Raw genomic sequence first — 12,910 nt, 5'->3', positions numbered from 1 at the left:
ATCTTTAATCTATCTATTCTATCCATCTATCTTTGATTTATCCCCTCCCTAAACTCCCCGTCTCTCCTTTCGAGTGTCATCACCTTACTACATACTCTCTAACAGACTTGGACGGTCCTTCCGACTTCCCACCTAGACAGATAGATATGCAACCCTGGAAGAGTTTGACCTATATGGACATATATGAAGAAAGATCGTCTTTGTCTTTTGAACGTACCTCTACAAGAATACGACGAGGTGGTTGAGAAGCCTCAAGGTCAGGCCCCGGTTCTTCAAGGAGAGTCTCAGTACGCCACTTGTCTATCATCTTCTCTCCTCCGTTATCATACCACTTCTCATTGAACTCCTAAGTACACAGACACAAAGAAAACAAAACGTTCACAGCTTTAGTCTTTTGAAGCACTATGGGAGATGCCCTGTATGAGATGATTTGTATGTAATAGAGTCACCCTATGAGTGGTGTCCATGAGACTATGATCTATCCCTACCTCCTTCCCCAAATGGCCTCCATACACGTGAGTTCACAGACACAAGGATTCCTTCCATTCAGTCTCCTCTTCTCTATCCTCTCTAGAAGTGCTGTCTACGTACATACACTTCATATTCTTCTTCGAGCACGCACTACAAGAATCATATCGCCAGGGGCGGGGGAGAGATCTGAAGAAGCCTGTGTGTGTAGTCAACTAAGCCTATGTACTACGTACAGGCACAGGTGGGTGTATAAATCTGGATCTGAATGAGCGTATACACATCCAGACCTGTCTCTTTGAGATTATGGATCCCCCAGCACAGGTGACGGGAGGAGATGAGGAGTGGAGGGACAGACACCTACCTCAACTTTATCAGAGACAACATGACTTGTGCTGTTGGAATTAAGCTCTTCTTCTTCGCTTTTCCTCCTTAGGCGAGTATGTACAACGCGCTTCTTCTCTCCCCACCGACTTCCCTCCTCTGGCCGAGACCACCAGCGATCTGTGAAGGTTGTATACGTCTCGTCTCCATGCTCAACTTCCCATCTAGATAGAACAGAAAAAGAAATGAAGGGACATAGAAGAACGCTGGTGTCCACACAAGGATGAAACTCTGATAGAGAAACATATATACACCTTAATCGCGAAGAGAAACGAGTAGATAGAGCTTCTCATCTCCTACTGTCTCTTCACTTGGTAGGACCGTCTCACCCCCTACTCCTGCTACTCTCACTACTATTCTCCTCTCTTAGCCGTAACCGGCACATTTCCTCATCTCTCAGTCAAGCGAAAGGAGGTGAACGGAGCCTTTTTGTATGGTCTTCACTTTCGCACGTCTCTCCCTCCTCGTTCGTCGAAACACCTTCTGTCCTGCCTAAAGAGCTTCCGTGGGAGGTGATCGACTGAGCCGCTGCTTTCGTCGCTGCCCCGTCCTCACCTTTTTGTCTTCACCACCCAGCCAAGATATAGATATCTCAAAGACCCTGAGTGCATGAATGAGTGGAGATACATAGATACATACAAGCTGTCATACGTATCTATCTCTCCACTGCTTATACATACCCACATACACATATTCGAATCCCTGCCTGCTGCAAGCATCTGTTTCTTTATCTATCCACATACCTATCTAAGAGAACGCAGGGTGTAGAGGGAGTGAGAGAGATCTCCAAAGAACCAACTGCGTAGCTGTGGTCTATAGAACTGATCGCTAGCATCTGTCCTATCTTCTTACCTTTCCGTATATTCTTCAAGAGTAGTTGCATTCTTGTCGTCTTCTGACAGAAGTCCATTCGCCTCTTCTTCTTGAGATGTTTCTCGTTCCTTTTCGTCTCCCTGTTTGTCCGTTGTCTCTGCTCCTGATTTCTTGACCCGAGCTGAACCGGTCTTCTCTCCCCAGCGCTTTCTTCCGTCTCTTGTTCTCGCCCATCGATCAACTTCTCTCTCAACGCCACTCGATGATGCTGATGATCTCCACTTCTCTCCCCACTCCTCACCTCTGCAGAAAGGTAGACATATATAAATAGATACCAACACAGGACAGAGAACACAAGGAAAGAAAGAGAGAAATGAGCAGGAGATAAAAGGAGCTAAACAGAGAGCGGGGAAGGACAAAAGCAAGTATCGCATGCACCGACACGCGTTATGTCCATTCATCGAGAAGATAAGAAGAGGAAACGATGTGGTTGATGTATAGCGTTGTTGTTCTTCTTTTTGATAAGAGACACGTACATAAATGCATGTGTATCTCGGTCGCTTCTATCCAGTAGCTGATAGGAAGAATCTATGAATACAACACGTTCACCAGATACCCCCACCCTTAGGCATTCCCTGATACATAACACCATCCCTATACCCAACTAGAACATATCTCTTCCTTTCGTATCACGCACATATGGATTGAGACACCTATTGGAGACGCATCATGTAATCTATACAAAGACAGGTATGTATGAAGGACACGCACCGTCCGTGTCTCCCTGCAACTTACAGTGTATTGACACCTTGTTTTTCTCCCCAGGTAGCACCTTCACCATTTTGAAACCATCTTTCTTGCCACTTCTCTTTGAGTTCCCCTGTGTCTGAATCCATGACTGTAGACCACTCCTCTGTTTCTTCCATCCGTGTATGATGATCATATCTCCTTCTCCTCCCCCTTGTTCTCCCCCCTCGTATCTCTTCAAAAGCTTCAGTCTTCTCGACTTCTTCACCTGTCTTCACATCGACACGCAGTTTATTTTCTTCTTTCCAGCGACGGCATCCAGCCCTACTAGTAGTAGTAGACGACGAGAAATCACGTAGTAGACCTCTTCTTACCGTATCTTCTCCTTCTCCTTCTCGCTCTTCTTCGGTGCTTTCTCCCCCTCGTCTTCTTTCGATTTTCGAAGAAGACGACGTTCTTGAAAGGGAGTCAGCCTGAAGAGATTCTCGATAGTCTTCACCTGCTTTAGTTATAGTTGTTTCGCCGGAACGAAGATCTTCCTCTCGCACTTCACACCATTCTTGGATGACGACACCTTCCTCATCTAACTGCTGCACTGCCTTCTCGACAGTGCGATGCCGCCCTTCAACTTCTTCCCACCGCTCTGACCATCTAAAGCGTGAGAGAAAGAAAGAGAGACAAAGAGAAAGCAGCAGCGGGAGAAAGACAGGAAACAGAAGAAAAACTCCACTAAACAACATGAATAGAGAGTGCGAAAAAGAGGAGGAACGAACAGAGCAAGAAAGAGATTACAGAGAAGGATAAGAAACAAATGAGACTCGTTTCAATGGCCTCTACGCAGGGTATCTGAGCTCACAGGGTGTACATACACACACCTTGAAATGCGTCTCCTCTCCTTCTTTGCCACTATCGTCTCTTTCTTCTTTTCTCCTCCTGGGAAAGAAAGTCCTCCACAAGAATTCTCACACAAAATCCACGAAAAGAACCCCGTCTACATGCCCTTCAGGTTGTATCATAAACTTTCTTCATCGAAGGGAACATGAAAGAACCAAGAGACAAAAAGCAAAGAAGAGGATAAGATTTCATGGGCAAAAACTCTAAAAGAGAGACAAGAAGCGGAGAGAATTCTCAAGATCGAAGAGACGTACCTATTACGCCTGTTCACACTTCTCTGCCCTCCCGTACTCCTACGACTCCTCATCCCTAGACATCATCTTCCTACACAGATATATGCACAGATGTCCCCTTTCTTCAGCTCTTTCATCTGTCTATCTATCTACCGATCTCCTTCTCAAGAAGTATCAATCAAGAAATACACAGGTTAAAGATAGATAGACAGATTGAAGGAGAATACAAAGACAGATACGTTGAAGATAAATAGACTGGTAAGGACAGACAGAAAGACATCCTAACCTTTCTCGTGTAGCATGATTTACACCATGATTCTGTCCGAATGTTCTCCTCCTCATTCTCGCGCCTCCTGGACTCCTTCTACCCCTGAAAATTGTCCTTCCACGTGTTGCTTCTTCTCCGTGAGCTCTTCTGGAAGTCCCCCCCTTCTCTTCTTCTTGTCCTTTCTGTACGGAAGTCTCTTCTTCCTCCTCTTCATCATCTTCTTCTTCTACTGTTTGCTGCATCCACTTCTCTCTCCAGCTCCCATCGTTGGCCTTCTTCTCGCCACATGAGAAGGCTGTATCTTCAGTTCGTGTGACGGTCTCCACGTAGTCTTCATGTTGAATAACGCGTTCCCCTCCTCCTCTGTTGTCGCTGGTCGACAGACTTGAAAATCTGAAGCGTTCAAGTGTATCTACAGTGGAAGAGTTCGATACTGAGCCAGGAAAAACGGAGGCACGAGACGCAGGAAAGGCCGGACGCCTAGGAGGAGGATGTGTAAGTCGATGATGATATGTACTAGGAGCAGTACGGGGGGGATAGGAAGAAGAAGAAGAAGGACGATGGTGAGAATCTCTGCTGGCTAGCAAAGGCTCCTGTTCCACTTCTGAAGCAGCTGTTGAAATACTCGATGAAGATACAGGGCATAAAGAAGGAGAACCTGAAAGAAGAAAAATTAACAAAGAAGAGATGAAGAAAAGAGAGTCCAGAGAATCTGAAAGGCATGAAGATACTCTAACTTTCCGCCGTACAAGGGTATGAATATATAGATAGATGAATATACATATATGGACAGCTACATATATACATATATGTGAATATACAACAGGCACCAGGTATAATCCATCAGATCTAGTATGCTTTTTATAGACTGCACTGCACATGCGAATGAAGGGGACACCACCTACTACTACTACGACTATTTCGACTCCCACAAGCAGCCGGTGTTAGTCATCCACGCACCTACCCATCATGAAGATGGATGGCATGCATCTACACTCCCTCTACACAGGAACACCTCGCAGAGAGCATCAAAATGAAGATCTTTCTCATGAAGCATCGTCGCCCTCATTATAGTTCTATCCATCTCTGTATACACGTGTAACTACGTCAAAGGCCCCTCCCTCTCCACACATGTACACCTCGTGCATCTGCATCTTTCCATAAAGGTAACAGCATCATCTTAACCCTGTGCTGCTACTCTATTGGATGGAAAAGAAAGAATGACGCATACCTTCAAACGCCTCTATTCTCACCGCTGACTATGCTATAAGTACAGTACACCTTCACACGACTTAGGTGGGTAACCGCCTGTTGCTACTCTCTTAGAGAATACCTAGCTCTCCTTCCCTCTACCGTCCCCCGGAGTCTGTCTCTCTGCCTGCTCTATGATCTTAGTCCATCTTTACTTACTATCGTCATCATCTTGAAGACGCTGATCTCTCCTTCTCCTCCTTCTATCATTCGTCTCCGTCTCCGCAAAGTCACGATGACTCTCCCTTGCCTCTTCCTCTTCTTCTTCGTTCTCTCCTGGCAAAGTTGTAACCTCTCCCGTCTTTTCATCGACACGAAGTCGAAGTATAGCAGTCGGCTTGGACGTCTGCTGATATAACTGGGGGATCCAATCTGTCGACACACTTCCTTCTTCTACAGTCGTTCTGCTTCCTTCAGTAGAGCTGTTCCTGCCTCCTGTTAATCTCACAAGTAGACCATTCATCATAACAACATTCTCTCCCCGTCTCCCTACGCTTCTTCCTCGACCGTCTCCACTGCGGCCTGTCTCTCCCAGCCTTGGGTCGATAGATGACTGACGGGGAGATGGAGAAACAGAATGATGCAGGGGTCTTCTGACTGAAGATGAAGATAATGAAGTGTCTCGAGAAGCATTGAGAAACGCAGTAGAAAGAGAAGTAGATCGTGCTTCTGAGGGATAAGAAGCCTCTTGGGAAGGAGTCGGAGAAGTCAAAGGAAAGGAAGACCCGCTAGTGCTTGCATTGTTGCTTCGAGAAGAAGAAGAAGATTCTTGTTCTTTAAGGTGTCTCCGTTGAGCCGCAGTTCGTAACTCCGCAGCAGTGGCGAGGGTTTCACGAGAATAAACAGGAGAAGGTGAAGACAATGAAGAGAAAGGAAATTCTTCATTCTTCTCTGCATTTCCTGTTGATACTTCCTTTCCATCCTTAGTATTGCCATCTCCCCTCTCAGCTTCGTCTGACGCAATCCCTTCTGTCTTCTTTTCCTTCTTCTCATCCCCTCTTGTTGTCGGTGTAGTGGGTGTCAAACACAACTCCTTTACACGAGCCTTCGTAAGAATCTTCTCGGCCGTTTCTCTTATCAACGAAGAAGAAGATGCATGTTTGGTGACTGCGTTCTTCTTCATTTCTCCCTCTCCGCTAGAACTTCTTTCATCTTGACCAGGAGTCTTGTTTAGACGATCACGGCTGGGAAGAGGCCATGGCTGTGGACCTGAACGGGTAGAACAAGAGGAGGAAGAAGAAGAAGAGGCAAGGCCGCGACTAGATTGTATTGCAGAGGGCAACCCCGCAGGATGAGATGAAGGGCGAATAGAAGAAGAAGAAGAAGAAAGAGGAAGACAAGAGGATGAAGATGATGTTACCGTCATAGGATCAATCGGATCACTTCGCTTTTCTTCTCTAGGGCTATCCCTTTCACCTCTGCTATTAGGGGTATCGTCCTTATTCGTAGAGCCACCCTTCGCGCGCTCCTCCGTATGCTGATGAGAAGCTTCCTCTTGCCGACGTCTTCGAGCCATTGTAGTACAGGAGAGAAAAAGACAGTCGGTCACTTACGCTGGTCCTCGTCAACAGAGCGTAGCATGCAAAAGATCATGAAAGTGTCTCTAAGCATTCTACCCGAAAAGAAGGGAAGAGGAAACAGGTGAGGTCACGGAAAAGATGACGATAGACGGAGAGGGAAGCAAACGACTTCTCTCCGCTGAAGGAAAAAGACCTTTCTGGGCCAACGTCTCCTTGCATCTAAAGATAGATAGACACCGCTGAAACAACGAAGAGAAACTCCCCGTCTCCCTTCAATACCCTGCTAGCTGTAAATGCAGAACGACAGGGTCTTTTCACAAACGGACCGGCGGGGTCTGTCGACGAGAGACGAGACGGGAGAGGAGCAAGACGCCCAGAGACGAGAGACGCTCGCTTCTAAAAGAACCGAAGAGTGAAAAGGAGGAATCTAAAAATGCGACCGCACGAATATCATTGAGGATTGTAGGACAGAGGAGTACCAACTCCAACAGGGGTAGTAACACAGAAAAGACAAAAGAGCGAAAGACGTTAGTGCGTAGTCAGGAAAAAAATACATAGGAAAAGGGTTCGTTCTTCAGAAATGACTGTAGTGAAGTGCAGAGCACAGGAAAGATCATTAGAAGCAAACGATGCGGAGGGCTTCCCCTTGAGCCGTGCATCGGTGAAGAGTCTGGCGCTGGAACGAGATTACAGAGAAATACAAAAAACACGGACAGGCTTTAGAGTAGAGAAAAGCTCTTTGCTCTCACATCAGAGGAAAGGAGACAGGACTGAAGAGAGATAAGCAGACAATCACCCTCTCATCCGTCGATAGTGCAACGTAGCGACCGCTGGCAGAAACGGGTCCCATACAGGGATGAAAGCGAAGAGAAAAGGACACAGTGATCTCACTACCACTCCGAATAAAAGACAAAAATATGGACATTTCTTTCACATATGATATAGAAGAAGAACTCGGACGAAGCTTCTTTGTATACCGCTAAAGAAGCCGAGAAAAAGAAAGAAGACTTTCTCTCACGACGACCGTAGCCGGCTCCTCAATTAAACTGCACGGGTCCGTAACACCCCCCCTCTTCAGTGACTTGCTGTCTCTTTAACACCGTATGGCGATCGCCACGTAAGCTAGATGTCCTAAAGCAGGAGTAGTGAACCCCGCTGCGCTCGCCCGGCTTCTATAGAACAGAGCCGAGAAAAAGAAAAGAGCAGGAAGGCTGTTCGGATGGCGCACTGTAGAACTAGACCGGGGAGCCCGCTCCCTCCTAGTTGTCTCAAGTGGTAAGGCTCGGCCTGCCGGTCCGGTCCGCCGTTCGGAAACGAATCGAGTGACGCCAGCAACAACGCAAAGAAGCATGGTGAAGGCGCGCAATCTTTTCGTTCTGAGAACGCACAAGAACACGAGTGTCTCGCTGTCTTAGAGAACACCGGACTACACGCATAAATGACGGAGATCCGAAAACGAATCCGGAGGACGTTACGCTATTTGAGTGAGGACGAATAGAGAAGCAAGGAGACGACGACGTTTAGGGGGGGGGGGGTTGGTCAGGAGGAAAAAGGCCAAAGCGGCGGCACGCACTTGGCGGCTTGGGCGCCAAGTGTATGTACACTGCAGAACAGAGAAAGGTAGATAAGAGTTCTCGACCACGAGGTAATACTTCTCTTACTCAGGCGTTTTTTTCACCCTATATTAAGTTTGAGAGATGGTTGCTGAATGGAAAAAGACAAAAAGTCTCGTGTAGTCGGGGAGAGCCGCACTAATAATAACAGACGAGCGACCAGTGAAAAGATAGAAAAAGAAGTGGGTGACTCTTCGTGTATAGAGAAAGGGGGGGGGGTTGGAGAGCCTCATTACAGCGTAAGAGGTCTCTCCTCAGTGTCTGCGTGTATTTCTCATATGGTCTGTTGTCGAATGCCATGCTCACACCGCTCCGGGAGCGACAGAAGGGATAGTGGGTGCGTGCACCTCTTCCAGATATCGGTCGTTTTGAACCCTTACTCCTTCGTTCCTGCCGTAGAGGTAGACTACTCGTACAGACCTAAGCGCCATAAGAGAACAGTGTAAGCGACATAACCGCCGGGGTCTTGCGTTCCAGCCATCTCGTGAATCCAGAGACACACAGAAACTCGGACTGCTCGATATCATGGTTTTCGAGTTTCATTCTCTCTACTCAGCTTGTTTCTATCCTAACACATGATTCCACTGTGATGTCTCCATCCTTTTTCCCCAGCTTGATGTCTGTGGAACATATTCTGTCGCTCAGCGCCGATGAGCCGGTGTTTTTTCCCAACAGGATTGTCATCGGAAGTCCTCTCCGTGCTGAATGGAACCCATGCCTACGGTGGCCCGGAAGTACGCTTCACGATAGCACAAGAGGGGGAAACTTCAACGTAGCAATGAGGCTAATGGCAGTTGTGCAAGCCTAGCACGAGGGAGCGGACAGAGGAGAGGTACATTCTCGTCCTTCGGGACGACCGCCTACGGCACCGGGGGATCTCCTTCCGAACACGCAGTTTTGAGAACACGGCGGGAGCTGCTTACCGTGCACTAGGAACTGAAAGGTGTCTAGTAGCCTTGACCACAAGCGTTAAGCTAGACAACAATCGAACGAAACGTACCAGGCTGATGAATCTCGGCAAAGAGGGGGGCTCCCGAAGTGTGTGGAAGACCCGCTCGTGTCCGGTGAGAGAATGAGCTTATTCGTAGGATGTTGTAGTCCTAGCTTTTCGTCTCTGTTTCAAACAGTCACCGCCTCCGGGGGACGCCAGATCCAGCACGAAGTCTGCTAACCCGAGAAGTCACGAGAAGGTCGTCGTTTCGGAGGGAATGACCGGCACTAAGCAAGGAGGAGGGTTTACGACATTCACGGCAGGCTGATACGGCTCGCTAGCGGTAGCGCGAGAAAAGGAAGGATTGGAGAGAACCGAGGGAGTGAGGTCCCCTGGGCCCAAGGCTGGTCGTACCCTTTGCAAGAGGGGTGTTGGCGTGTCTGTCGCTTTTCGTGACGCTAGGTGACAGACGCAAGTCACATTTCGCGGAAAGTAGACATCTCGTGTGATGATCGGACCTCTCCAGTACGGTCCTCCTATCTACCGAATGTTTCTATACCGTCGTCTTCATGTGTAGCTGTCTTCTGACTTACGTAGTTTTAGCAGCGCCTTTTCTGCGTGCAACGATTTCTCTCGGCCATCACGAGAAGTGCTCTCTTAGGACATTTACTAGCCTTGGCCGCCTCACTTGCTATGTCGAGAAGCCTCAACCCTCAAGGCCGGCCTACCGCGGCGGCCCCGCGGTTCAGGTTTCCAAACAGGAGGAACCGGAAAGCATTTGCCAGTGATGTTTCCCGGCCTCGGAATGCTCGAGTCACTGAAGTAGCAAAAGTCTACATGTCAGAAGTAACTTGTCCCAACAGTGTGCTGAGACGGGCATGATGAGAGAGAGTGGAGGAGGAGGTCCTGTCCGCGTCGGAGGAGACGCCTCCCTCCTCCTCACCCACCGCGCCCGCGCCTCTTTCTGTAGTCCATAGTAGAAGATGGATGATGGCTACGAATCCTGAGAGTGGTTCTACTCACTTTCTAACCAAATAAGTCAGTCTCTTGGTTTCAGCCGTGCCTTTCCATCCGTTCTCTGCAAGAGAACTCGGACACAAACAGCGGCTTTTTTTTCTCCGCCGGTGGTGGCTGCATGGGCAGGCAGCAGCAGCAGCAGGCGCACACCGACTGACCCACTACGCCGGGGATGGATCGATAGCTCGCTAAGCGCTGCTGTTGCCAGCCTGGGAAGAAGGGAATCGTAAGAGTAGTAGTAGGCGTAGTAGTAAGGAGGTAGGGGGGCTCGACGTAAAGCGGTTGTGTAAGATGAAGCTTACAGTGGCTTCCTTTTGAGAGAGGTTTGAGAAATGAATGATCCATCATTCACGGTATGCACTGCCATGTGTTCCATAAACAATAGACATCTCCGTATCCGTTTAGAATCTTGTTTTCTGTTCAAAGTTTTTCTCCGGCTCCTTTGATAAAGACGACGATGAGGATGTTGGTGAACATGTCATTGCCTGCAGCAACATGGTAGTCAGACCAACGCCGGTGAGTACCCGCCGGGGCTGGGTTGGCTATTTCAATGTAGTTCCATTAACCCCTTTACCACTCTGAATGTCTTTTTTTAAATTCGAGCTTTCATCACCCTTACCGTCACTTAACAGATGTGTTTCTCTTCACGTGTAGTTTCCTCAAATTCTTTTCTTCCCCCTCGTACGGCCATACTCATTGCAGTGGTGTCTCAGTTCGGTGCCCTCCCAACTCGCTTCTCTGCGGTTGGGAGGAGTGAGAGGACGGAGAGAGCTTGACTCATCGCCTTCTTCTTTCATGAGAGGCAAGAGTGTTTTATAATGAAGAAAAGAGAATCACCTCTCTTCGTCTACCCGTTTCTCTCTCCTAAAGGCAAAAAGACGACTCGATGGCATAATGAGAGGTCTCCTGCTTGTCTCCCGGGCCATCGTTGAACCAAACAGACTCTTGAGAGGCGACGATACACACAGCTCTACGGACAATACGACCAGACGAAAATCGTCGTGTACGTAAAACTGGAGAAGTTTCTCTTCATGACTTAAGGGAAGTAATTGTTTTCTTGTGTGTAGAGAAGGTCCGGAGTACTGCGAGACCAAGGTAAACGGTATAACTAGATGATACTCCACCTGGGGTGCTTCTTGAGGAGGGGGGAGCGAAGTCTGTCTATCCTTCTATGAATTCTTCATGATCTTGTCATTTCCATTCAGCAGCACATTGCACGAGTATCCCGGACCAAGGCCTTCTCTTCTTTCCTTACCTTGTGTCTCTCTTTTACGGGGTGCCTCAATCCATCAATGTATCTATCTATGTCTCCTCCGTACCGTCCTTCGTCTTCCTCTGTTTTCTTGTTCTTCTGAAGGGGTGTCATGACACCCGGAAAGGATGTCTTTCTCTTTTCTCTTTGGAAGTCCGGAAAAAGAGATCTTTTGAGATGAGAAAACTGACGACCTCTTTATCCTTTCTCTCTAACAAGAAGAGACGCCAGAAGAAAGAGCTTCCTCGGAGTGGTTCATCCTTCCCTCCCGTCATGTACACTCTAGGGATACAGGGCTTCTTAGCGCGAGCTGCTTTACATCTCTAGGGGGAGTTCTGCCTTTCACTGGTCTCGCTTGCTGTTGCTGAAGAAGAAAGAGATTGTCGGACGTACGGACGAGAAATCTTGATCACCGACTAGGTCATAACGATGTAGGAGATTGGTTGATGATATGGGACTTCTCGATAGAAAAAAAAGAAAGAGTCGAGTCTAACAAGATAAGGAGATGTAAATATAGATAGGAAGCGAACATACAGGTATTGTGTGACTACTTCTTCTCAAGTCCTTCTTTCCAAAAAAGTCTTCACCCCTGCTCTTACCTTCCCTACGTATCTCTCAGTGCCAACTATCTACGCCCCACCATACAGCTGGATGGCCGACGGCTGATATCTCTCCCTTCTTTACTTGGTCTAGTCTCGTCAGATCACCCTAGAAGAGAAATAGAAGGAAGAGAGAGAGGGAGAGAAGGGAGGAAAGAGGGACTGGAGGAAATAATCTTCAGTCGGGAAGAAGGACGACGCATTTATCTTTCATTCACATGATTCTTGTCGTCCGCGGTAACCTCTTCATTTCATCCTTCTTCTCCCTTACTCCTCTCTCCTTCTCCTCTCCCTCCCTCTCTATGCAGTTATTGAGTGAAGAAGAGGAAAAGAAGAAAAGATGAAGTTTCTTTGCTAAGCGTGGAGACTTTTTGTGATGATGTGGAATTCCTCGGTTTCTTCTTCTGTATCATTTCCACGAAAAGACAATGGCTCGGAGGAGCACGAAGCAAAGACAAGTGAGGGGCCGAGGAGAGAAGAGACGAAGGGCAGTACCGGTAGACACGTCGCTTGCGGTGATCCAACCTCCGTGGAGGAGAAGGATATGAAGAATCGATGTTCTCTCGAGCTGAGAACACCACAGGAAGGAAGAGACGGTTTCTCTTCTTCCGCGAATCAAGAAGAGATAAAGGAGGACGAAGAGAAAAAGCATCTTCTTCTTGCGAAAAGAACTATAGTATCATCGCGGGGTGTATCTCCACACCAAGAAGGAGAGGATGGAGATTCTCGCCAAGAGAGAAACCCTCTTCCTGCGTGCTCTCATGTAGTGAATCATCAAGCATGTGAGAGATTACAAGAAGAAGAAAAAGGATTAAAAGAGAAAGGTAGGCATTTGGAAGAGGGAGAGGAAGACGTGTCAGATATCTATAAGAAACTCTTCAGTACGATAGAGGCTGAGTATCTCACAACGCCTCTGTCTT

At 47.8% G+C, this 12,910-nt stretch overlaps 2 protein-coding genes across 2 annotated transcripts in view; one reads left to right on the top strand and one right to left on the bottom strand.

The window, feature by feature from the left end:
* The window catches only part of CSUI_009896 (at hook motif protein), a gene marked incomplete at its 3' end in the record, with an annotated part of 10,747 nt that extends 2,578 nt beyond the window's left edge, over positions 1–8,169 (bottom strand). Inside the window, exons 1-6 of the mRNA XM_068070005.1 lie at positions 5,218–8,169; positions 3,826–4,465; positions 2,461–3,063; positions 1,705–1,968; positions 833–1,016; positions 218–346 (exon numbers count right to left, since the gene is read on the bottom strand). Of these exons, the coding sequence (XP_067918020.1) occupies positions 218–346; positions 833–1,016; positions 1,705–1,968; positions 2,461–3,063; positions 3,826–4,465; positions 5,218–6,574 (3,177 nt within the window). The 5' untranslated portion in view covers positions 6,575–8,169. The remainder of the gene's footprint in view (positions 1–217; positions 347–832; positions 1,017–1,704; positions 1,969–2,460; positions 3,064–3,825; positions 4,466–5,217) is intronic.
* Positions 8,170–9,976: 1,807 nt separating this feature from the next.
* The window catches only part of CSUI_009895 (uncharacterized protein), a gene marked incomplete at its 3' end in the record, with an annotated part of 4,833 nt that continues 1,899 nt past the window's right edge, over positions 9,977–12,910 (top strand). Inside the window, exon 1 of the mRNA XM_068070004.1 lies at positions 9,977–12,814. Within this exon, the coding sequence (XP_067918019.1) occupies positions 12,367–12,814 (448 nt within the window). The remainder of the gene's footprint in view (positions 12,815–12,910) is intronic.

The sequence above is a fragment of the Cystoisospora suis genome (assembly GCF_002600585.1).
Source record: "Cystoisospora suis strain Wien I chromosome Unknown contig_6275, whole genome shotgun sequence".
Taxonomy (NCBI): Eukaryota; Apicomplexa; class Conoidasida; order Eucoccidiorida; family Sarcocystidae; genus Cystoisospora; species Cystoisospora suis.
Note: the sequence above shows the minus strand (reverse complement) of the source record. Positions and strands in the feature narration are given on the sequence as shown.